This window comes from Dromiciops gliroides, chromosome 3 (assembly GCF_019393635.1).
Source record: "Dromiciops gliroides isolate mDroGli1 chromosome 3, mDroGli1.pri, whole genome shotgun sequence".
Lineage (NCBI taxonomy): Eukaryota > Metazoa > Chordata > Mammalia > Microbiotheria > Microbiotheriidae > Dromiciops > Dromiciops gliroides.
Genome location: NC_057863.1, coordinates 221,723,095 through 221,748,817, shown reverse-complemented (window position 1 = coordinate 221,748,817; position 25,723 = coordinate 221,723,095). Strand labels below are relative to the sequence as shown.

Sequence of the window (25,723 nt, the reverse complement as noted above, 5' to 3'; positions counted from 1 at the left end):
GCATGTACAATATTTTTTGGCAAAGGATAGAAGTGATAGAATGTAAAAACCACAGAAATCTGTCATTTGGAATTTCCATTCAGCCAGGGCTTTTTTGTTTTTCTGAGAATGAAAAATAAGTGCCTGGGTGAGGATTGTTGTGTGTGTGTCACTGAATTTTTTCAATCTTCACATCACCAGAGGATACAGATGTTTATAGCTCTGAGAAACCAAAGGCTCTGGGCCAAGCAGTAATGGACCTACGTCTCCCTGTGTGTATTCATCCCCCCAGATTACAGTCTGGGATGAATGGTAGAACCCGGCAACCTATTCATGGCCAGTAACTCATCTAAACCAAAGTGAAGTATCCCGTTTCTCCCAAGATGCTTGTGCTGAGTCTTTCCCTAAGGGATCACAGCACACACCTGTGCCTGAATTAATCAAAGATTTCCTTAAATCCTAGGGGTATGAACACTGAAAGGTTTTTTTCCCCTCCATTTCCTATTCTACAGTGGGCAATCCCTTTTCCAAATGAATTCTGTGATATATTCCTACAGTCCAAAGGCTCTCACCAAATGAGTTAAAAAACAGAACTTTGGAAATGGTTTCTAGATACTACTACTATGACTAAAATAATAACAATAACAACATGAAATAACAGCAGAAAATAGTGATTTGTCACAGGACCATTTCCTTCTGAACTCTGTTGAAAAAAAAAGTTGAGTAAGATTAATAATAAAAAATAATGTTCATCTAATATTTCCACATTGCTTTAAGGTTTGCAAAGCATTGTATACATATTATCTAATGTGAGCCTCACATCAGCCCTACGAGGTAGATACATTAGGTATTATTCTCACCATTTCACAGATGTATAGTGGGCTGACCTTGCAGAACAGACCTAGGTTTAAGTTCTACTGCTGGCAGGTACTAGTTTTGTGACAAGTCGTTTAACCTTTCCCTGCCCCAGGTGCCCTTAGACTATAAATAATGAGAGCTAACACTTACATAGCATTTACTGTGTGCCAGGCACTGTGCCAAGAACTTTACAAATATTATCTCATTTTATCCTCACAATAACCCTGAGAGGTAGGTGGTATTATGATGCCAATTTGACAAATGAGGAAACTGAGGCTAACAAAGAGTAATTGACTTGCCCAGGGTCACCCAACTATTAATTGTCTGAGGCCCAATTTGAACCGGGGTCTTCCTGACTCTAAGCTGCACTGTGCCACCTAACTGTCTAGAAATGAGTTGCTGATATGCATGAGCAGATAGGCTTTCTACTCTGAGACCAAAGAATTTTTTTTTAACAGATGAGGAAACAAAAGCTCAAAGTAACTTGTCCATGATCTCACCTAATAAATACCAGAGGCAAGATTTTAATCCAGGGAGGCAGCTAGGTGGCACAGTGGATAAAGCACCAGCCCTGGATTCAGGAGGACCTGAGTTCAAATCTGACTTCAGATACTTGACACTTACTAACTGTGTGACCCTGGGCAAGTCACTTAACCCTCATTGCACCCCCCCCCCAAAAAAAGAAAGGAAAAAATATTTTAATCCAGGCCTTCCCCAATTCTGAGTCCAGGGGCTATGAAGGAACTCATAAATCATCTAATCTTACTTTCTCATTTTGCTGATGAGAAACTGAAATCCATAGAGCTTATATTTCCACGCTGATAAAGTATTATTTGGTAATTTTTTTTAATTATGATAAAAATATGATAATTTCATTTTTTTTCAAAGCAAAATTGCTTCCCCCCTCCCAATACCCAAAACAATATCTGCTGCAACTTTTTTTTTTTTTTTTGCGGGGCAATGGGGGTTAAGTGACTTGCCCAGGGTCACACAGCCAGTAAGTGTCAAGTGTCTGAGGCCGGATTTGAACTCAGGAACTCCTGAATCCAGGGCCGGTGCTTTATCCACTGCACCACCTAGCCGCCCCCTGCTGCAACTTTCTAAAGCCATTAGCTGCTGAGCAAATTATGATTTGAGTTGGTAGAGGGAGTATTCCTTATACCATTGAAATCACAGGTCCAATCCAAAACAGAAAGATTACCACAGAGCTAGGCAAGGAAAAACCTTAGTGACTGATTTTTACATGCTTTTTTTTTTTTCATTGTAGATACTACAGTTAATCCACTCTGGTAGCCACAAACTATATTCTACACAAGCATTCCTCATATTATTGCACTTCACTTTTTTGCACATTTCAGATATTGTGTTTTTTTACAAACTGAAGGTTTGTGGCAACCCTGTATCAAACAAGTCTATTGATGCCATTTTTCCAAAAGCATGTACACGCATCATGTCTCTGTGTCACATTTTAGCAATTCTTGCAATATTTCAAAGTTTTTCATTTTTACTATATCTGTTACGGTGATCCTTTTTTTCCCAAATTTAATTATGTGACCTTGGACAACTTCATAGGACATTTCACCATTTTGCTCTTCCTACTCTAAATATATTCCCATTTGTCAATGGTTTTGTTTTTTGTGTTTTGTTTTTTTTTTAGTGAGGCATTTGGGGTTGTTACTTGCCCAGGGTCACACAGCTAGTAAGTATTAAGTGTCTGAGGCCGGATTTGAACTCAGATACTCCTGACTCCAGGGCCGGTGCTCTATCCTCTGCGCCATCTAGCTGCCCCTATCGATGTTATTTTTAAAAGACATATATAACCTATATTGGATTGCTTATCATCTCAGGGAAGGGGTTGGGGAGGCTGTTAGGGAAAGATAGAATTTGGAACTCAATACTTTTAAAATATATATATTGAAAATTGTTTTAAGATGTAATTGAGGGAAAATATATTATTTTAAAATATTCTTTTAAAGTGGAGATGGAACTGAACACTTCAGTTACACAAGGTCTTCACTATATGGTAGGACTTTGTTCTTGTTGTTGTTCAGTCATGTCTGACTCTTTGTGACCCCATTTGGTGTTTTCTTGGCAAAGATGCTGGAGTGGTTTGCCATTTCCTTCTCCAGCTCATTTTACAGATGAGGAAACTGAGGCAATCAGGGTTAAGTGACTTCCCTAGGGTCACACAGCTAGTAAGTGTCTGAAGTCAGATTTGAACTGAGAAAGTTAAGTCTTCCTGACTCCGGAACTGGCCTACTCCCAACTGTATTCCCATCCTTTTTATCCATGAAGGGCAGCTAAGTGATGCAGTACATAAAGTGCTGGTCCTAGAGTCAAGAAGATTACACTTCATGAATTCAAATCCAGCCTCAGATATTTACTAGCTATGTGACCATGGACAAGTCACTTAATCCTGTTTGCCTCAGTTTCTTCATCTGAAAAATAAGCTGGAGAAAGAAATGACAAGCCACTCCAGTATCTTTGCCAAGAAAACCGTAAATGAGGTCATAAAGAGTTGAACAGGACTGAAAAGCAACTAAACAACTACAGTTCATATTCCTATCCCATTAATTTTCAATTTCATTTGCATTAATGTGGGTCACATAAACCAAGAACACAAGTGAAACAAAAAAGCAAGAAGGTATAAATACACAAAGAGTCTTCTTTATTCCAGAAATCACTATAAATACATTTTAACTTGATTTTCACTAAGAAAAATCCCTTTGCTGGGTATTTATTATCAGAAAATGAATATTTTTCCTTCCACTGAAATGCAAAGCATTAAATGACCTCACTGAAAAAATAGTAGGTTTGAGTAGAACCTTAGTTTTATTTCATTGAGGAATTTGGATGGACTCGAGACACAGTAGAGACACTTGTTCCTGTGATTATGGCACAAATATCACTTCTATTGCTCGAGGTATATGAATATAGAGAATAAATGTAAGAGGGGTATCTTTCATCCCAGCCTCAATTAATAAAACTATCAGCTGAGAATCCCTCTTTGTTTGAGGGAAATAAGCAAAGAAAGGTACAAGCAAGGTCTGGGGAGTGAAATGTGCTCATCCTTTGGATGAAATCAGATGATTAAATGTATTTGAATTGGTTAAAAGGAATTGACACACCATTGAGTCTCTATCTACATCTATATATCTATATACAGATAGATACACACATAATGGGGAGAATACCAGATGGGGGCTCATGAGAAAAAGTACTAAAAACCCCAACCTCTCTTGAGCCCAGATCTTTTTCCTTAGGGAAAATTAGTCAACCAGACTGTAAGGACCCAGCCTGCCAGTGTGAGAAAGAGTGAAGAAAGTGAATCTAGAGGAACTGCTATATATATAAAAAAGATAAAAGTTATAAAAGTAGAATAAAATCAATATTATGATAAAAAATTTTCATGATGTACTTGGGTACAAAAGAGATTAAATGTAAGTTAGATGATAGTACGGCCAAGGAAATTCAGAATTATTTAAATAACTGATACAAAAAATAAGTGATTTGTGTTACTGTAAGATTTATGTTACCATCACTGTAATAGATTTGTTACAGTAGAAGAACTCTGTGCTATTACCATATTTTTAATTATACTTATTTTACATATGATAATAATAGTATAAAATAATTATGCATATAATAGTACTAGTAGACAAATATAAATCATTTAAATGATTACACATGAAATGAGAAACTTCTTTTCCTTATAGTTTATTGTTTTTCAAATATATTAACTCTTATCATCTTATTTCTTTTCATGTTCCATTTCAAACCTTTTTTTTCTAATGTGTATTTTTATGGATGTTGTTGCTATTTTTTCAAGTGACCCAAATTTATTTATTTAGAAATTTATGGTGCACTAAAGTAGGCTGCAACATATTTCTAACAATGACCTAGCACAAGGAGTGAAACCAGGGATATCAGTGAGAAAGTGCATGATTGGTGATATCTCAGAGATATTCTATTTAGCCTTTTGATCAATGACTGGGATGAAATCATTAGTAAAAGCTTATCATAATTGAGGGTAATGTAAATGTGGAAGAGATAGCTAACATAGTTAATGGAATATTGGGATCCAAGAACAAACTCAAGTGGTGGAATGAATTTGATAAGAGAAAGTGTAATAAGTATAAATTTAAAGTCCTACACTTGGATTCAGAAAATGAACTGTATGAACATAGGATGGAAGATGCATAACTAAATGACAGTTCATGTGAGAAATATCTGAATCTTTAGTGGATTACAGGCTCCATATAAGCCAACAGCATATCAAAAAAATCAATATTTATTCATGGTGACTTATTAATTTATTATTTGATTTATTCATTCATTAATTTTGACTTATTATTTGTCATCTGCTATGTTCCAGGTATAATGCTAAGTTCTTGTGATAGGAAAAACAAAAATAAAAACAGCCCCTGTCATTGGGAAACATATTCTATTGGGGGAGATGATATAAATCCATAGAAATATATACAAACTAAATACAGTGAAATTTAGGGAGAGAGCAGCTATGGGAAGCAGAAGAGGCATCATGTAGCATCATGAAACTAGGAATTCTAAGAGGTAGAGATAAGGAAGGAATTTTTCCAGTTACAAGAAACAGACTGTGCAAAGTCAAATATATGGGAGATGTCATGTTATGGATGAAGACAGATGGCAAAAAACTCATTTGACCTTTGTTGTTCAGTTTTACCTGACCTCAACACATTGACAGATCCCTTGTGACCAGTGTTTAAGAGGATAAGAAAGTGTGGACTGGTTGCAATCTGTACCATTGGAGAAGTGCCCACATTGATATAACCAAAAGTCCAGGGAAGTATTGAAGAATGGCAAAGGAACAATCAATTAATAAACATTTGTAATTACATTTGTAACAAATGTCTGAAAACCATTATGTGCCAGGCACTATGCTAGGTGCAGGGAATACAAAGATAAAAAGAAATAGTGCCTGCCCTCAAGAAGCTTACTTCTAATGGAGAGACAACAAATGCATGAATAAGTATAAACAAAATATATAGAAACCAAATTCGATGTAAAATAAATATATACAAATAAAAGGGAGGAAAAGACAATAGCTATTTCAGGGATCAGGTAACAGATGCTTTGTGTTGAAGGAGAACAGAGGAGGGAGCTCTGAAGTAGGAGATGGGAAACCTGAGTTCTAGCCCCAGTGTCTCCACAAACCAATTGTGCGACCTTGGCAAGTAATTTAGCCTCTCTGAATTTTAATTTCCCAACCTGTAAAGTAACTGTAAGACCTAGAGCCACAGTATAGTTATGATGATAAAACAAAAAAGCTTTTTTCAAAGTGCCTTAAAAAAAAAAACAAAATGTTCTCTTCAGATATAATTTATTGTTCATTTTCTCCCAATTAGATAATAAATTCCATAAGAGTGGCTTCAGGGTCTTCTCCCCTGTAACTCCTACTAGGCCTGCTCTTCAATGAATACTTGTTGATGGATTGATTGATTATAAGACACAGAATTTAACCATAAGTCAAATGAAAACAAACATTAGTCCTTAGGAAAAAAACACAGGCAGGTGCAGACAGCATTTGGCTGCTTATTAAAAGTGCTCCCAACCTTGTGAAAATCCTGCTCAGATGGTAGGTCACTATGCATTGTTTCAGATAAGGGCCCCCTGCCTATCCTCAGGAGCAACCAGTCAAATTGATCATTTGTATGGAGACTGAGTAGAGAGGAAAGCAAACTTTGGGGATTTGTTAAATCCATGCTCAGTAGTTAGAGGCAGTCCAGATCAGTAAGTGGTAAAGATGGAGTGATGAAGAAGTAGAGAGCAATAGATTGAGTCAGAGTCAGAAAAGATTTCAGAGAATTTTTAGTCCAATCCACACTGCACAAGAGGAATCCCTTATGCAAATTTCCAGTGAAAACCTAGCTTTGAGATCCAGCTCTGCCACTAACTAGTTACGCTAAGTTGAATTCTAGTTGACAAGGATTTATTTATTTATTAATGTGTGAGTGACACAATGCTAAATGCTGAGGATGGGAATACCAGCAAAAAAGAAGTCTTTCCTTGAGTCCCTGACCTCAAGAAGCTTATATTCTTTGTTGTTGTTGTTGTTGTTTTGTGGGGTTTTTGTTTGTTTGTTTGTTTTGTGAGGCAATGGGGGTTAAGTGACTTGCCCAGGGTCACATAGCTAGTAAGTGTCAAATGTCTGAGGCCATATTTGAACTCAGATACCCCTGACTACAGGGCCGGTGCTCTATCCACTGCACCACCTAGCTGCCCCCTCGAAGTTTATATTATAATGGGGATTAGTTGTCCTTCATTCAAAGAGGAACAAAATGGTATCACTTTGTTAGAGTCAAGTGACTGTGTCTGACTGTGCCTAATCAGCCCAATATAAGATCGGAATGCTCTACCACCTGTGGGGCACAAGTAGTTCATGTGAACATTTGGCTGGATTTTCTAAATTTGCTCATCTCTCGTTTCTTTTGAGCTACTGCAATTCTGCTTTGCTCATAGAGTATATAGTACCTTCTCTGATGAGGGAATGCCATGCTAGTGTCTCCCATATCATGCAATCAATTCCAAAGTTCTTAAGAGAGACCTTGAGAGTTTCCTTGTATCAAGTCTTCTGACTACCATGTGAGCGCTTAAGACAACACAGGAGGGCAGGAGGGAGATGAAAGTACTTGGCCAGAGAGACAGGAGTGTACTCTGGAGAGGAATGACATGGTTTGCCTGGGAATCCTCATTAAGGTGGAAGTACTGGAAAGAACTAGTAAATCAGAGGGAAAGGTCACAGGGCTGGAGGATACTTCCAATATGAGAAGTACAAGGTTGAAGTGCATTTACAGGATAAAGAGGTTTCTGAGAGATGGTGGAAAAAATCCAGAGTCAGGAGTCAGGAGTATATCCTAAAAGAAATTAATTCCTGGCTAACCCGAGTGACCTCCTTAAAATGGAGGTTCTAGGAGGAACAAGCCAATCAGAGAATGATGTTGGGCATGTCAAAAAGTTGAATGAGCTAGTTATGGCCAATAATTTTTCCCTGGGGGCAAAAACAATTGAAAAAATATCATCCAAGGTGGGGAGAAGAGGCACAAAAGACTATGCAATGGTTGGGGCAATCCTCTTAAGAGTCTGGTACTCACTCACTCTGTGGAGATTGCAACAGAAGACAGGACACAGAAAAGAGACACTACAGTAACCCTTGAGAGTGGCCATGCTAGGGCATGCTCCTTTGGATGTCAGTTGTTGCTGGTCAGCTGTGTCGGACTCTACATGATCCCATGGACTTTTGTTTATCAGATTTTTCTCAATAAAGATACTGGAGTGGTTTGCCATTTCTTTCTCCAGTGTGTCACCATTTTATAGATGAGGGAGGCAAATAGGGGTTAAGTGACTTGCTCAGGGTCACAGGAGTGTCTGAGTCTTCTTGGCTCTAAGCCTTGTGGTCTATCCACTATACCCCTAGCTGCCCCTTAGATGTCAATACTCTAGGTAAAAACCCTATTTATCCCATACTGGTTAGAGATCTATTTGTCTAGCTCATTTTATCTCAATAAGAAGGTTCTCAAGTTCTTAGAGCAAACAGTCCATCCAATAATAAAGAACTAGATTTTTCTTGTTTTGTCACATACCTTCTAAGTGTTGGGTCGGATTTGAACTCAGGTCTTTCTGATTCCAGACCCAGCACTCTATCCATTTCACCACTCTCTTCAGTGATCAAGAAAATGATATGCATTTTGAGTCAGAGATATATATACTGAAGACACCATTATTTCATGTTCCTGCTTAACCCACGGGTCTGCCACTTAGCTTTGGATCTGTGTTTAATAGGACTGATATATCATAGTAGATAGAGTGCTGGGCCTAGAGTCAGGAAGACACAACTTCCTGAGTTCAAATCCTACCTCAGACACTTATTAACTGTTTGACCCTGGGTAAGTCACTTCACCCTGTTTGCCTCATCTCTAAAATGAGCTGGAAAAGAATGTGGCAAACTACTCTGGTATCTTTGCCCAAAAACTGAAAAAAATGACTCAACAGCAACAATCATATCACACCTGCTTGATGCAGCAGGCTAAATAGATATAGACAAGAGAGATAGAGTGGTAAAAGAACATGACAGTTTTATGAAATTTTGATCAAAGATTAATTTTCTTTTGTAGAATATTATAGGGCTCCTTAAAGAGTAGCTGCCTGGTTTCTCTTTAAAGTCAGCTGGAGTAACATGGCTATTAAAAACACCTGCCTTTGCACAGCCTCAATACTGGTATCAATCATCTTTTCACCTGGTAGCATATTATTTTCAGTTCATGTTCTTTCTTCCTCAAATTGCAGCTGACAGTTGCATTGTCCACAGGCATAAATCCATGAAATGGCAGGTGGGTAATTTCAGCTGGATTTTCACCTCCCCCAAACCTTCCTCTAGTATTTGGCCCCTGCCTCTTCTATCATGTCTATATTTTAGCAAACACCACCCAAAAAAGGAAAATAAAACCAACAGAAACAAAATAAAAATGCTGTAATTCTAAGGAATGACAAGTTGTATTTGTGTCACATACAAATTTTATGTTATTTGTGTGGGAGGATGGAATTAGCAGAATCTTTATAGGATCACTGTCTAGTGTCAGACCTGTTCTCTATGAGTTATATTGGGAAAGTGATGCAAATGTGATCCATCTGGATGTTTCAGGAGAATTGACATACAGATCAATGTAATTACAACTCATCATGGGATCCTACCTTTTCCAAAATTCTTGAGGGGAGGATGCATGTACAGCATGCATGGTTTAAGTATAATTTAAGTCAAGAAACTTAGAGGGAACAAGAACCATGCCATTCATCAAGGTAATGAATAAACAATGAATCCCCCAAAGTGGTTGCATTATTCAAATACCTACTGCGTTTTTCTACTGGGCTGGCACCAATTACTCTATTTTACATAATTATAACTTCAAATAGTATAAATTCAAATACATGTGAACTCTTCAGAGGACTTATAGTGTGCACTAATTGAAACCTAGCTGTGTTTTCTTTGGTGTTTAATACATTTCCAACGCTTCTATTTAGATTGAGAAGAGATGATTTAAAGATGGGAGGCTTATGAATACTACTGTAAGACTGACTGTGTCTATACAAAAATATTTCTAGCAGCTCTCTTTGTGGTGGCAAAGAATTGGAAAACAAGGGAATGCCCATCAATTGGGGAATGGCTGAACAAGTTGTGGTATATGAATGTAATGGAATATTATTGTGCTGTAAGAAATGATGAGCAGGCAGATTTCAGAAAAAACCTGGAAAGACTTAAGTGGACTGATGGTGAGTGAAGTGAGCAGAACCAGGAAAACATTGTGCACAGTAACAACAACATTGTGTGATGATCATCTGTGATAGACTTGGATCTTCTCAGCAGTGCAATGATCCAAGACAATTCCAAAGAACTCATGAAGGAAAATATTCTCCACATTTAGAAAAAAGAAGAGTAGATTCTGAATGCAGATTGAACCATACTGTTTCTTCTTTTTTGGCTGTTTTTTTTCTTTTTTGAAGTTTTTCCCTTTTGTTTTGATTCTTATTTCGCAACATGACTAATTCAAAAATATGTTTAATGTGATTGTACATATATAACCTATATCAGATTGATTTCTGTCTTGGGGAGGGGGGAGGGAAGGAAGGGAGGGAGAAAAATGTGTAACTAAAAATCTTATGGAAACAAATGTTGAAAACTATCTTTACATGTAACTGGAAAATAATAAAAAACACTTTTATGATAAAAAAAGATTGTGTCTACATGACACCAAATGTCCAAGTAACCAGAAATGTTTATCAGACATTTGAATGTTAGATGTCATGTTACATAGACAAAAACATCATAATAAACTAAATTTTTGTTTTCATGTCTCTATTCTCTGTCAGGAAAAGTCAGCTTTTCTTCCTTCAATTCAATTGAATTTATTTCAACAAATATGTATTAATCACCTACTATGGTGCTTTATCTACAAAGATAAGAAAAGGAAATGGTCCTTGCCCTCTGAGAGCTGACATTCTATTAAAAGTTTATAATATATACACAAGCAAGAATAGACAATGCAACACAAAACGATTTCAAGGAAGGAATTATTTAATTAGCTAGTTAATTATTTAATTAAGGAATTAATGGGAGAGGCCCTTGTGTGTAAGGGGTATCACCCAAGCTGTGCTGGAGAAAGTCAGGTATTCTGAAAGGTAGAGGTGAAGAAAGATGCCTTCCAGATATGAAGGACCACTTACACAAAGACAGAAGATGGGAACGGTACATTGGCAGAAAGCTAGAGGGCCAGTTTTATGGGAACAGAATTTGTGAATCACAGAGTAAATAAGACTGAAAATAAGGCTCAGCATCCGGCTGAAATACTGAAGAATTTGTATTTTACCCTAGAGGCCCTGGGAAACCATTGGATTTTTTTTTTTTTTTTTTGGTGAGGCAATTGGGGTTAAGTGACCTGCCTAGGGTCACACAGCCAGCAAGTATTAAGTGTCTGAGGTCAGACTTGAACTCAGGTTCTCTTGACTCCAGGGCCGGTGCTCTATCCACTGCACCATCCAGCTGCCCCAACCATTGGATATTTTTTAGTAAGGAGGTTGACGGAGTGAAATCTATTTTGTAGGAATATCAGCTTGGTAGCTCTGTGAAAGATGGGTTGAAATAGGAAGATACTGGAGCCAAAGAGGCCAGTTAAGACGCTATTGAAATAATCCAAATGAGAGGTGTAGAGTGTCTGAACTTGGCTAGAGTGAAGGGCACAATTGTGATGGATATCATGGAGGCCTGTGATGCATCAGAGATGGGACTCTTCCTATACAAAAGAAGGAAAGTGGGAAACCATCTATGGAACTGTCATGGCACCTTAATCATGAGAACTACCACATGGTCAATCTTATCTGGGCTCATGTTTGAAGGCCTGCAGCATTGCGCTCCTGTCTCTAGGCACTATAAAGAATATCCTTTGATAAGCCTCCTTTGGAAACATAATTCTTGCGCATGGGTTTCCTTTTCTCCTCCCTAGTGCCAACATAGGATTTACTACATATTTGAAGAGACATTTGCTGCCAAGTGAAGCAATTCAATTTCATAAGGAAAACTGATCAAGTCTTCAAATTCCTTGAACTCAGGGAATACTCATTCTAACTTTTGAAGTGAGTGGTTCTAATCTAAGATAAGATGGAAAATAAATTCAAATGTCTTCAATGTGCATGCCAATAGCATGCTACACTTTGAGCTTAAAGAGTTTAAAGTCTTCTATACACATTATCTTGTAATTCAGAAAACAGTCTGTATAGTGGGTAGCCTTAAAATCTCACTTGCTTAGGATTCTAGATGGATCTGATTATGAAGAAGAGGAGGGATTTACCCAACAAAGAGTTCAGTGGTGCAACTGGGAATAGAGTATTCATTTTTGTCTCCATCAGGCCAGGATGTCTTAGAAAAGTGATACACCCAGGGGGCAGCTAGGTGGCGCAGTGGATAAAGTGGATAAAGTGGATAAAGCACTGGCCCTGGATTCAGGAGGACCTGAGTTCAAATCCGGCCTCAGACACTTGTCACTTACTAGCTGCGTGACCCTGGGCAAGTCACTTAACCCTCATTGCCCTGCAAAAAAAAAAGAAGAAGAAGAAGAAGAAAGAAAAAGGAAAAAGAAAACAATGTGCAGTACTTATTATATAGGTTTTCTTGAAATGGAAAAGAGATACACTCCACCCCCACATAGTCTTCATAGTCTTCAACATCAACAGTATCATTATCCATTTATTTTGAAAACTTGTGCACAGAAAGCAGAATAAAGTACAACCCTCCAAACTGGTTCCCGGAATATTTCTTGCACTTAATCTATACCATTTGTTTTTTAAATTGTATTTGTTCATTTTTAATTTGTCTTCATTTCCATATGTATCTCTTTCCCCCTTCCTGAGGGCACCTAAGAGGTATGGTGGACCTGAAGTCAGGAAGACTCATCTGCTTTAGTTCAAATCTGGCCTCAGACACTTAGTAGCTGTGTGACCTTGGGCAAGTCACTTGACCCTGTTTGCCTCAGTTTTCTCATCTATAAAATGAGCTACAGAAGGAAATGGCAACCCGTTCCAGTATCTCTGCCAAGAAAACCCCAAATGAGGTCATGGAGAGTTGAACACGACTGAAAAACAACTGAACAACAACCCGTTTCCCTACTCTTGACTGAGGCAATTGGGTAACACGGTGTATAGAATGATGGGCTTGAGGTCCTAGCATGTAATTTTCTGCTTCACACACTTACTAGTTATGTGATTCTGGGCAAATCATTTGACCTCTCTCAGCCTCATTTTCCTTGTGGGTAAAATGGAGAGAATAATAGCAACTATCCCTCACAGAGTTGGTGTGAGGATCAAAGGTCATACTTTTTGTAAAGTGTTTTGGAAATATTAAAGTCCTATATAAATACTAGCTATTACTACCCAATAAACTTTCCCTTATAACAAGCTCTTTTTTTGGGGGGGGAGCTGGAAAAAAAGCATTTCCATGAAACCAACGAACACATCCACAGAGAATGATGGTATGTGTAGTATTACACATCCATAGTTCTCCACCTTTACAAAGACCAGAAGTTCATTTCCTCATCTCTTCTGTATGAAGTTGGTGTGTCATTTTATTTTTACACTTAATCCTTTGCTCTCTTAGACTGTTATCTGATTGTTTCTGTTTGTAAATTATGAGAGAACCGGTGGAAATACTTTGAAAAGAGAGCTTTGTGTAGATGATAGGTGGTGGTAATGCTATCCAATAGTTCCCTAAGTGCATGGCCTCTTTCCCCAACTAAAATATAAACTCCTTCAGGACAGAGAAGAGTCTGTGCATATACGCTTGCAGAGTGTGCACGCTTAACACACTCCTGGCAAAAGGTGTTCCCCTAGTGTTATTCATAGTGTTGGCTAAAATGTAGTGAACTAACGGAATTGAATTGAACTGGCTAAGTCTTCGAGGTAGGGCAGCAAATAAGGAAGAGCACGTTCTAGAGATGATCGATTATCAGTGAGGGGCGGATCCCAGGCCAAAGTTTGTAGCCCGCCCCCCTCTCTCGCTCCCTCCCGCCCCCCTTTCCTATTCCACCAGAGCCTGGAGAGGGCTGGAGGCTGCACAGCGTGGGGTTCTTTCCCTGGTTTCTGCAGTCCCCGCTCCGCCTCAGCTGGAGTCCGGGACAGCGCCCCAGCCCCCCTGGGCTCCGACTCACACTTCTCTGCCTGGGGAGGGGCTCCAGCTGCTGGACCTCTAGGGCGGTCCAGTCTAGCCAGCTCTTGTGCAGCGCGGGTTCCGGAGGGGCAGACGCGCGCTGGTGCAGCTGCCCCAGTGGCCACTGGGCAGAGCATCGCGATTTGGACGCGGAGAAGGAGTAGGAAGGGACTGCGTGGGTTTCACTGACCACCCTTCCTCGCCTCCTGCCCCGGTGCCTCAGCCGGTCCGCCACCGCGCCTCCACGATGCGGGCATCCTGGTGCCCAGGGCTGTCACTCCTTCTCTCCTTCGTTGCAGGTGGTTTTGTTAAAACGGCAGCCAGGTGAGTGTGTCTGCGCAGATATGGGCTTCAGCGTCCTGTCTTTGCTTTCTTTAGTCGGTTCTTTTGTTCCCCTCCCCTTCGCTACCATTTTTTTTTCTTTTGTGTGTCTTTGGAAGTGGCCAGCCCGGGAGGGTCTCTGAGTGAATGTCCATTGTCATTTCTCCCCGGGCTCATGTGGCGTTTCTTTCTCCCTTCAGACTCATTCCAATCATTCTGCAGTTCCCTTATTTTCAAAAGGATGCTCTTCACACTAGGAATGTGACCATCTTGGCGATTTTCAGGGAGATCTGTCTACCGTCTATAACTCTTGTCTGTCTATAACTTGGAGTACTTGGAGTGTGTTCATTTTGTGCTGTTTCAGTATTTATACAACTGAGCTAGGCAGTGACTAGTTGTCAGCATCTGGTTTGGGGGGAGGGACAGGAGAAAAGGAGACACCACGTTGGCGGCCTTTGAGGAGTTTTGAGCAAATAAGCAGACAACTTATCTATATCTTCTGTTCTTCTTTGATATCTCTGGCCAATCACACACACACACACACACACACACACACACACACACACACTTCTGTTGTTCAACATAACTGCTAGAATTAATGTAAAGCCATTGTCCCCTATCCAAAATAGAATAGATTGGTTTAATGCCCACAGGTGTCTCTAACTTTAGAGGAGTCTTGGGGAGACCATAAATGTAGAAGTAGAAAGGACCTCAAAAGCTATCTAGGTCTCCGATAAAGATACTCAGTTCTGGCAGAGTATCAAAGGCAAGATTTGAACCCAAGTCCTCTGAATCCAAAATCAACACTCTTTGTCCCCCCTAACATGTTAGCTTCTGATGCAATATGAAGAGCACTAAGTTTTAAATGGGAGCTGTATCTTACAGAATTTGACATGGATTCTCCTTAAAGTACTAGCTATAGATAAGTTTCCTAAAGGTACCCTGGAGATTGCATACTTGGCCTGTAGGCCGTCAGCTTTTTTATTCTATTCCACTGTACTAATCCAGAGATTCTTAAATTCAAGTTCAAGAAATTAATTCATTAGGTGATAGAACAATGGACTTGGTGGTGGAAAAGTGGAAAGGGAGGAACTCGAGTCCAAATCTCAGCTACACAACACTTATTTGTGATATCAGATAAGTCACTTAGCAATTTAGGACCTTTTAAAAAAATGAGGGAGTTAGATTAGATGACCTCAAAGGTCTTCTTCCATACATTTGTATGCTCCACCTATCCATTTAGCAACAAGTAGTTGCTTTATTAAAAAATAAGGAAACCAGCATTTATGGCACCTACTATGTGCCGGCTGCTTTCCACACACTATTTCATTTGATCCTTCCCTAGGAGATAGGTGCTTTTCTTTTCTTTTCTTTTCTTTTCTTTTCTTTTCTTTTCTTTTCTTTTTTTTTTTTTGGTCAGGCAATTGGAGTTAAGTGACTTGCCCAGGGTCACACAGCTAGTAAGTGTCAAGTGTCTGAGGCCATATTTGAACTCAGGTCCTCCTGAATCCAAGGCTGGTGCTCTATCCACTGCACAACCTAGCTGCCCTGATAAGTGTTTTTCTTATCCCCATTTTACATTTGGGGAAACTAAGGCAACCAAAGGTTAAATGTCTTGCCCAGAATCACACAGCTAGCAAGTGTCTGAGGCAGGATTTTAACTCAGATCTATGTGCCTTTAGACTCATCACCATAGTCCCTGTGCCACTTAGCTGCCTCATAAACAAAAGGCAAATATTGTTAGAACATTTAACTGCAGATTTCTATGTTCTTCTATAATAACAAATATTGGCAGGCATAGTGTTCATTTAATCTTCAAAGAGAATTAATTTTGTACATGTAGCACTCCAAGGTAAGAGGGATGGTAAATGCTATTTTTGAAGAGAATTAATAGTTGTTTAGTACCAGGCAAACAGAGTTCCAGGGTCTCACTTTCAAAGTGCCACTAAATTAAGTTAAAAGCCATAAAACCCCCAAATCAACCGGCGAATATTAAAATGGAGAATCCATGTCAAATTCTGCAAGATACAGTTTTCAAAGATGTAAAATGGTTTATTTACTTAGTATCAAGTTCATGAGCTGGTATGTTTAGTATCAGCAAGTGGAAGTATCCCTGTTCTAACATGCTTCGAGCTGTCAAGCAGTTACTGGTCCCCAGCTTTTCAGGAACTGCACAAGGGACCAGATTTTATAAACTCCAGACCCAAAGTTATGGAAAACATATTGACAGAGAAGGCAAGGCCGTCTTGGTAGAGAGTTGGTACAAGTTGATTATTTTTTGAGGTTTCACACGTTATGATATTGAGTATAAGTATGTTTATTTCCATGAAACCTTTCACCATAAATTAGGTGACCTTTTGAGTTCTATATTTCTTAAGATACCATTATAAGATTATACATTAACTTGACCCTAAACAACAGAATATGACGTTAATACATGTACTTGACCCATGCCCTATTCTCTGCTGCCTGGGTATAAAACCTTCAGATCACTTAAGATGTAAACCGCCTGAAGCAGAGCTGCAACTAGGGAGAGGTAACTAGGGTTTTGCCTCAGGATAACAACATCTGGATGAGGTTTTCTTCCTGTGCCAGTCCTAAGACCCATCATTCCTGCACTTCACAGTCCTCTATCACATAGTGTGACTTCACAGCTACCCTACTTAATCTAGAATGCTTCTAAGATCATGTTGGCATCACTTACCACTTTCTTGGGGCTTGTCTCCCCCAGCCTGATGTTTGCTCTTTCTCCTCCCCGAGACTGGGGAAAGGTAGAAGACTAGAGGGGGTTTTCACCAAACCACAGGTACATAAACTAGACAACTTAAGGGACAGGCTGTCTCTCCTTCCCCTCCTGAGGCTACTCTAACTGCATAGGGCCTCACCATGCCAATACCAGGCCTGGGGACTTGAGTCATAATTATCCATAGGAGATACCCAGGATCAGCTATGATGCTGTGATGTGAGGGAACTCACTGGCTGAGGAGATATCCCATAGGTGAGCTCCTTCTCCTCAAATAAATTTGCCTCTGGAGCACAATTTCCCTGTTATGATTCTGCCCTGAAGTACCCAACCTTCAAAAAGTATGGAGTCTTCTGGACTCAGAAATGTTATATCAGCATCTTGCTACTTATTCTCTTCCATAGATTCATAGACTTTGAGAAGGAGTTCACGTTTTGTGTATCACAGTCCCCTAAGGCATTCTGATGAGGCTTGTGGACACCTAGGAATAATATTTAATGTATTAAACAAAATACATGGGATTACAAAGAAAAACAGTTATATTGAAATATAGTTATCAAAATATTTTTAAAGTTTATAGAACCTCTGGTTAGAGTAATTGCCTTCCTAATGCATACTTGTTCTAAACTTCTTTTTCCTTTAAAATCAGATATCAAAGTGAGAGTGAAGGGAAACCCAGAGCTCAGGTAAAGGTCCTGGCTTTATTTCACTGGGTCTCCTTACTGGTCCTCTTGAGAACTGATTCTTGTCATACTCTTATAGTATCCTTATATAGCCAGATGTTTACTCAAGCCTGGCTTTGGTGAAATAGCTTCAGATTTTAAACATTATTAGGTTATTTTGTCATATGTTTTTATAGCACATAACCCAACGTTTATCTTTTTTAAAGATTAATCATTTGTAGGAATGTACCTAAAACTCCAGAATTCAGTGGTCCTAGGAGAGAGTTAAGAAAGTTCAAGAGAGAACCACTTGTAGCATAGAAAAGTCTGGCAATGGTTTTATTTCAAGTCATTTCCATGGAATGGCTGATATTGGGGGCCTATTTTATGTATCACCTCTATTAACATGAACCATATTTATGGACGCAAAATAACTTAGAGAAGATTCAATAAAATACCTAGAGTGTTTCCTGGATTGCCATATCATATCAAAAGTTCCTTTATTTTTTCAGAGACATTTAATTTGGTTACAGTTTGTATTCATGGTCCCAAATCTATGTTGATTTCCTAATCTTTGGCCTGGTCGCTATTTTCAATTCAAACCTCTTTGTTGTTCTGAAAGCATCTTGAAACTGCAGAGAATTGAATACAACAAAAATTTCTTAAGTGTCTGTTATATACAAAGCACTATGCTAGATGCTATATATGAAACTAAGGCCAATGCTGCCCTCAACAAGGTTATCATTTAATAAGGGAACATGCACACAAATAACTAGGATCCAAGGGAGAATGTGTAAGTACAACAGAGATACCTAGATAAAGGATTATGTGGAATATGAGGAGGAAAAGGTCATTTCAGATGGAGATAGGGTGAAATTTGGGAAAGTTTCAGAGACAAAGTAGCCCATGAGTCAGGCCTTGAAGGAAGGGATGAACTTCAGTTACCAAATCCTATTGATTATAGCTTCATGACCTCTTCTTTGTCATTTATCCTGTCCCCTGTATTCACTCTGGTTCTATCCTAATTTGTTGTTGTTGAGTCGTTTCAGTTTTTCACAACTCTTCGTGAACCCCTTTGGATTCTCTTGACAGCAATACTAGAGTGGTTTGCCATTTCCTTCTCCAGTCCATTTTACAGATGAGGAACTGAGGCAAATAGTGACTTGCCCAGGGTCACAGTTTGAGGTCAGATTTGAACTCAGGAAGATGAGTCTTCCTGACTCCAAGGCTCAGCACTCTATCCACTGTGCCACCTAGGTGCTGTTAAGGGCTAAAATTCTAGCTAAACTGTCTAAAATATCTAATGAGTGGTCGCCAATAAATTATAAGCTTTAGCAAGAGTTAGACTTTTAAGCATTTATTAAGGAGAATAAGAATTTGGTAAAGAGAGAGAGAAAGGCCTAGATTTCTATCTATTAAAGGGAGAGCACATTTTTAGCTCCCTTCTCCACCAGAGTCCAGAGGAAAGAGCGCCAGAGTCAGCGCCAGTCTCTTCCTTCCTCCTCCCACTAGTCTGCGTCACTTCCTCCCGCCAAAGAAAAGACTCCTGGTCTTGCCCTCAAAGACCTTCGCTTCATGGGCAGAACTCATCTACAGTAAGTATCCAGCAGGTGGCATCATTCCAATCGTTACAGTCCCCCCTGTTGTTCCTCAAGAAACAAAATATTTCCTTGACGGAACAGTAAAAAGAATATAATAACTATTGCTAACTAATAATATGTGAACAACAATATAGAAAAGGAAGAGAGGAAAGTTTTGTCCAGAGGGGCGATTTTTTTTTTTTGTCCTCATGAACCGACGCTTTGACATTAGTCTTGCAAAGGGAGGGCCTCTGCAGAGAATACATGTTACAGATGGTGTATATTATAACAGAAAGAGAAAAAAAAACAACAAAAACAACAAATCAAAACTGTTCATTTAAAGTCTCTGAAAGTCTTTTCTCAGATGTCCTCTAGGTGTAGTCGTGGAATGGAAGTCTTTTCAGGGGTTGATGTGTGGATGCTGGTAATCAGCCAGGAAAATTTCCTACAAAATTGAGCTTAACACAACTTTAAAATAGCTTTGTCAATAATCAAATCAAACAATGAAAGTTCTCAAAAACATGTCTAAGGGAATTCAGAATCTTAGTTGTTACACATGAAACATATAATAAAACAAAAATTGAACCATTCTTTAAAATTATAATATTACTATAGTCCCCCCCTTATGGAGGGTAATTGAGAAGACAATTGCTGCGATATTAATTATTAAAAATAATTTTTATCTTTGTTTTATCACTTTTTGCATCATCTGCCTAATTATCCTCATGCCATTATGAGAAATTAAAAAATCTAATATAATTGGTAACAGGTGTCAAGGCCAAATTCAACACTGTTATTTATCATGACACCTGAGATAATTATGGGGGTTACCATAAAAGAACAGAGAAATTATGGGATATGAGCATTCCCACACTTGAGCAATATGTACTGTCCATGCAGTATGCCAGGCTTAAAATAGGTGGATGGAATATATGTCCATGCCACCAAACATATTGGAGGAAACTGAGTCAGACTTAATCAGATGCATGGGATTGAGATGTCCATGGCATCAGGCATATAGGAGGGAGCATAGAAGCCAGGTGTAGAAGTGAGATGGGTGGGATGAATACTTCCAGCCATCTGTACAATATTGTGGGGAAAAATAAAATAAAATATTAAACCAAGAGAATCCAACCTCAACATTTGTCAAAAGCCGTTCCCTCGGCCATACCTTGACTTCATGCATGTCTCCCCTCATGTGACAGTTCAGTGTCTGCTCTTGCATGTATTCCTCTTGTGATTGGATGGCATCTTGGCCAACTGGCATCTGATAACTCAGAATAACGGCAATTAATGTCTTAAATGATAAATTCCCATAATTTAAAATCTCATATGGATTTAAAAATTGAGGATAATAAATGATTGCAAAAAATGTGAATACATCTTGACTCAGAACACAATATATAATTATGCAACAATTTCAAATAATACCCCTTTTTTAAAACTTAGTATACAATTACTTTTTGAAAAATCTGAACATATTTAAATACAAGTTAAAGCACAACACAATCCTAAAGAAAACTTTTTTTGAAAAAAGAAAACTTTTACAAACATTCCCCTCTTTTTTTTTAAATATGCTTATCAAAAATAATACTTCTAGAATCAATTTACACTTGCCATGGCAACCAATTTGCCAAGGAAATGCTTTAAAGAGTTTGATCAAATAATCAGTTGAGAAAAAATAACAAAAACAAACAACTCAGAATATGGGAGCACAATACTCCTAGAATGAACATTGTATTATGAAATCAAAACCATCTTGCAATGTTTCAAAATTAGAGATGAATAAATAGAAAAAAATACACATGGAACAATAAAAGACAATGAAATTCAAACTAGGGAAATCTAAATGAATATGAACTTAATATTAATAAGAGTATTATAAAATATAAACTTGATCATATGACTATAAAAAGCTTTACAAATATTCTCCTTGTTTTAGAAACTAAGTATAAGACACAATCTCAAAAGCATGAAAATCTCTATGAAAATAAACCCATACCATTAATTTCAAAATGTATATATAATAGCATAGAAATCCTATGTAACCTCTGAACTGATACTATTACTCTGAGTGAATTCAGAACACTTTTGATTCTGATATCTAAAATCCCCAACACTCATATCAATACCTTGCCCCTTACTTCTACATTTCTGTACAATATATACCCTTCCATGGCAAAAGAAGCAGAGTCTTGAACTATGTTGATGATTGTCATTCTTATACAGCTTAAATTTTTCTTCTTTAACCCCTCTATATTGTCTGTCAGTCTTTTCACCATACAAATGCTTTATGATATTACTAATTAAAGACAAAAGCAGGTTAGCAAAATTATGAACAAAACGAGCATATCTGGAATTTAAAGGGCTTTCTAAGGTTGTCTCAGAAGCACAGCCAGGCTGGGGAAGGGCTGAGCCTGAAGCTGCAAATGTAGTTAGAGAAAGTTGCGCATGTGCATCAGATCTCTGGACTTCCCAGGCCCGGGAAGCAATGGGCTTGGCCATGGGAGGAGTAGAGGGTGGGGTCTGGAGAGGAGGGGAGGGACCAGAGCAATTTGAATCAGACTTGATTTTGAACTCAGGCCTGGATTCCTCTTCCCCCACTTTGCCTCCAGGTGCTAGGGGATTAAAAGCTTCTAGAGGGTGGGTCATTGCCTCCAGGCATGCAAAATTAAAGCAACAATTACTGTTAGAACTGGGAAAAGCTGCGGGAATCTCTTCAGGTTTCTCTGAAAAAGCATGGTTGGGAGAGGGAGAGATATTTCCTTGTGTGAGTAAGTTGCTGGCTCTTTTAACAAAAATAAAAAGAAAAATAGAAAATCCACAAAAACAAAGCATTAACATGATCTTATCTCCCATTTGTCTGGTTAAACAGACTAAAATCAAAAATAGGGTAATTAGGGAGTTTAAAAGGTCCATTTGAAAAAATTTAAAGGGAAAACACAGCCAGTACACCAGTACTTAGCAATTTAAAGGGTAGGGGAAATTTCTTACCCAACCAGAAGATCAGAAGAAGACTGAGGTTTAGCTTTCCTCTTAGTGGTCAGCCATCTATTAAGGGCTAAAATTCTAGCTAAACTGTCTAAAATATCTAATGAGTGGTCGCCAATAAATTATAAGCTTTAGCAAGAGTTAGACTTTTAAGCATTTATTAAGGAGAATAAGAATTTGGTAAAGAGAGAGAGAAAGGCCTAGATTTCTATCTATTAAAGGGAGAGCACATTTTTAGCTCCCTTCTCCACCAGAGTCCAGAGGAAAGAGCGCCAGAGTCAGTGCCAGTCTCTTCCTTCCTCCTCCCACTAGTCTGCGTCACTTCCTCCCGCCAAAGAAAAGACTCCTGGTCTTGCCCTCAAAGACCTTCGCTTCGTGGGCAGAACTCATCTACAGTAAGTATCCAGCAGGTGGCGTCATTCCAATCGTTACAGTGCCCAACTAGCATAATAGAGGCCCTCAAAATCACCTATCTGGACTAGCTTCCTAATAGAGTTCTATACCTCAATCCATTCTTTAATATCTCTTATATGTTGATCACTTCTGCTCTCCCTCTGCCTCTGAGCAGAGTGGTTACTCCCATTCGCTCTCAGCCCCCCACAATCTAATACTACCCTATCTTACTAGATTTATCTCATATTGTTCCATTTTACATACTAGGTACTCCAACTATAATGAACCCTACAAACAAACATTTTTTAAAGTGCCTACCATGTGCTGGGCACTGTGCTAGTTACTAGAGATACCAAGACAAAAAAAAAGAAGAAGAAACTTACACACTAGGAACTTACATTCTATGAAGGAAGCAATATGTACATATATAAGTAAATTAAAAATATATACAAGGTAGGAAGACATAGTAGCTGGAGGAACAAAGAAAGGCTTCTTGAAGTGGCATTTTAACTGAAATTTTTTTAATTTTTATTTATTTTTAAATTAATAAAGTATTTTATTTTTTTTCCGTTACATGTAAAGATAGTTCTCAACCTTTGTTTATACAAGCTTTACAATTTCAGATTTTTCTCCCTCCCTCCCCCCCTCCCCTAGACAGCAGGTAATCTGATATAGGTTTTATATATATATATATATATATATATATACACATACATAATAACATTAATCCTATTTCTGCATTAGTCATGTTATAAGAGAAAAAAAATCAGAGCAATGATGGAAAACCTCAAAATAGGAAAAAAAAACAACAGCATCAAAAACAAAAGAAATAGTATGGTTCAATTAGCATCTATACTCCGCAGTTCTTTTTTTTTTTTTCCTGGATTTGGAGATCCTCTTCCATCACGAGTTCCCTGGAACTCTTTTGTGCCATTGCATTGGTGAGAAGAATATAGTCCATCACAGTAGATCAACAATCATTGTTGATGTTACTGTGTACAATGTTCTTCTAGTTCTGCTCATCTCACTCATCATCAGCCCACGAAAGACCCTCCAGGTTTCTCTGAACTCCTCCCGCTCATCGTTTCTTATAGCACAATAGTATTCCATTGTATTCATATACCACAACTTGTCCAGCCATTCCCCAATTGATGGGCACCCCCTCAACTTCCAATTCTTTGCCACCACGTAAAGAGCAGCTATAAATATTTTTGTACATGTGGGTCCCTTTCCCCCTTCCATGATCTCTTTGGGAAAAAGACCCAAAAGTGGTATTGCTGGGTCAAAGGATATGCACAGCTTTATTGCCCTTTGGGCATAATTCCAAATTGCTCTCCAGAATAGTTGGATCAGTTCACAGCTCCACCAACAATGGATTAATGTTCCAATTTTCCCACAGCTTCTCCAACATTTATTATTTTCCTTTTTTGTCATTTTAGTCAATCTGATAGGTGTCAGGTGGTACCTCAGAGTTGTTTTTATTTGCATCTCTCTAATCATTAGAGATTTAGAGCATTTTTTCATATGGGAATAGATAGCTTTGGTTTCTTCATCAGAAAACTGCCTGTTCATATCCTTTGACCATTTCTCAATTGGGGAATGACTTGGGTTCTTATAAATTTGATTTAGTTCCCTATATATTTTAGAGATGAGGCCTTTATCAGAAGTACTGGCCTCAAAAATTGTTTCCCAGCTTTCTGCCTCCCTTCTAATTTTGGATGCATTGCTTCTGTTTGTACAAATTTTTTTTAATTTAATGTAATCAAATTCATCCATTTTGCATTTTATAATATACTCTATCTCTTGTTTGGTCAAAAACTGTTTTCCTTTCCAAAGATCTAATAGGTAGACTATTCCTTTCTCTCCTAATTTACCTATGGTATCACCTCTTATGTCTAAATCGTGTATCCATTTTGACCTTATTTTAGTATAAGCATTTTAACTGAATTTTGAAGGAAGCTAGAGATTCTAAGAGATAGGGATTAAGAGGAAGGGCATGGGGACAGCTAGGTGGCGCAGTGGATAAAGCACCGGCCCTGGATTCAAGAGGACCTGAGTTCAAATCTGGCCTCAGACACTTGACACTTACTAGCTGTGTGACCCTGGGCAAGTCACTTAACCCTCATTGCCCCGCAAAAAAAAAAAAAAAAAAAGAGGAAGGGCATTACAGGCAGGAGGGACAGTCAGGTCAAAGGTATAGAGACAGGAGATGGAACCTCAGGTGGAAAAGACAGTAAATAAGTCAGTCTGGTTTAGATTGAATGACCTCAAAAGTCTCTTCCAACTCTAAATCTATGACCATAAATATATGTGTGGGATATTGATATTTTTCCCCTTCTAGACTGTAAACTGGATCTTATCTAAGTTTTTGATCTCTCCCAGAGCTCAGCATATTGTTCAACATAGTAGGTGATAAATTCATTGAATGAATGTAGTAAAGGATCAAAAGTCCGTCCCTCTTCATATAAGCTTCTTGAGGGTGAAGATACCATTGTATCTCTTTACGTCTCCCTCAGCATCTATGACCATGCTCTGAAATGGTGGAGGAGAGCATAGGATAGCATATTGCACTTCAGGTATTCAAAATCCAAATCTCCATCAATGAAGAAAGCTTCTGCTTTAATTTTAGAGACTGCAGAGATGGTATTATGCCAACAATAACTAGAAACCCTATTTGATTGTTATAGGTATTAATTGCTATAGCAGCCTACCAAACGGCAGATTTGTCTGGTTTTCAAAGATAAAGTGTTCTGTTGTTGTAGGAGTCATCAAACTTCCTTGCACCTGGCTGGTTTTCATGGATTGTTTCAGAAGTCTAGTTTTGTTCAGCTTCACGAATGGATATAAAATATTTCTTTATTTCTTTTAATGATTGATTTTGTTGCCATCCATTATTTTTAAATGACTACATATGTGTGTACATCACTCTCCTCCTCTACTTCCACATAAAATAAAAGTTTAAATGGTTTTT

General features: G+C 38.4%; 1 protein-coding gene across 2 annotated transcripts in view; it reads left to right on the top strand.

Annotated features, from left to right (window-relative positions):
• The first annotated feature begins 14,271 nt into the window (after positions 1 to 14,271).
• Positions 14,272 to 25,723, top strand: part of EGFL6 (EGF like domain multiple 6) — a 73,728-nt gene continuing 62,276 nt past the window's right edge. For both annotated transcript variants that reach the window (XM_043996418.1, XM_043996417.1), the window contains exon 1: positions 14,272 to 14,386. In XM_043996418.1, coding sequence (XP_043852353.1) covers positions 14,310 to 14,386 — 77 coding nt within the window. In that variant the 5' untranslated portion in view covers positions 14,272 to 14,309. The remainder of the gene's footprint in view (positions 14,387 to 25,723) is intronic.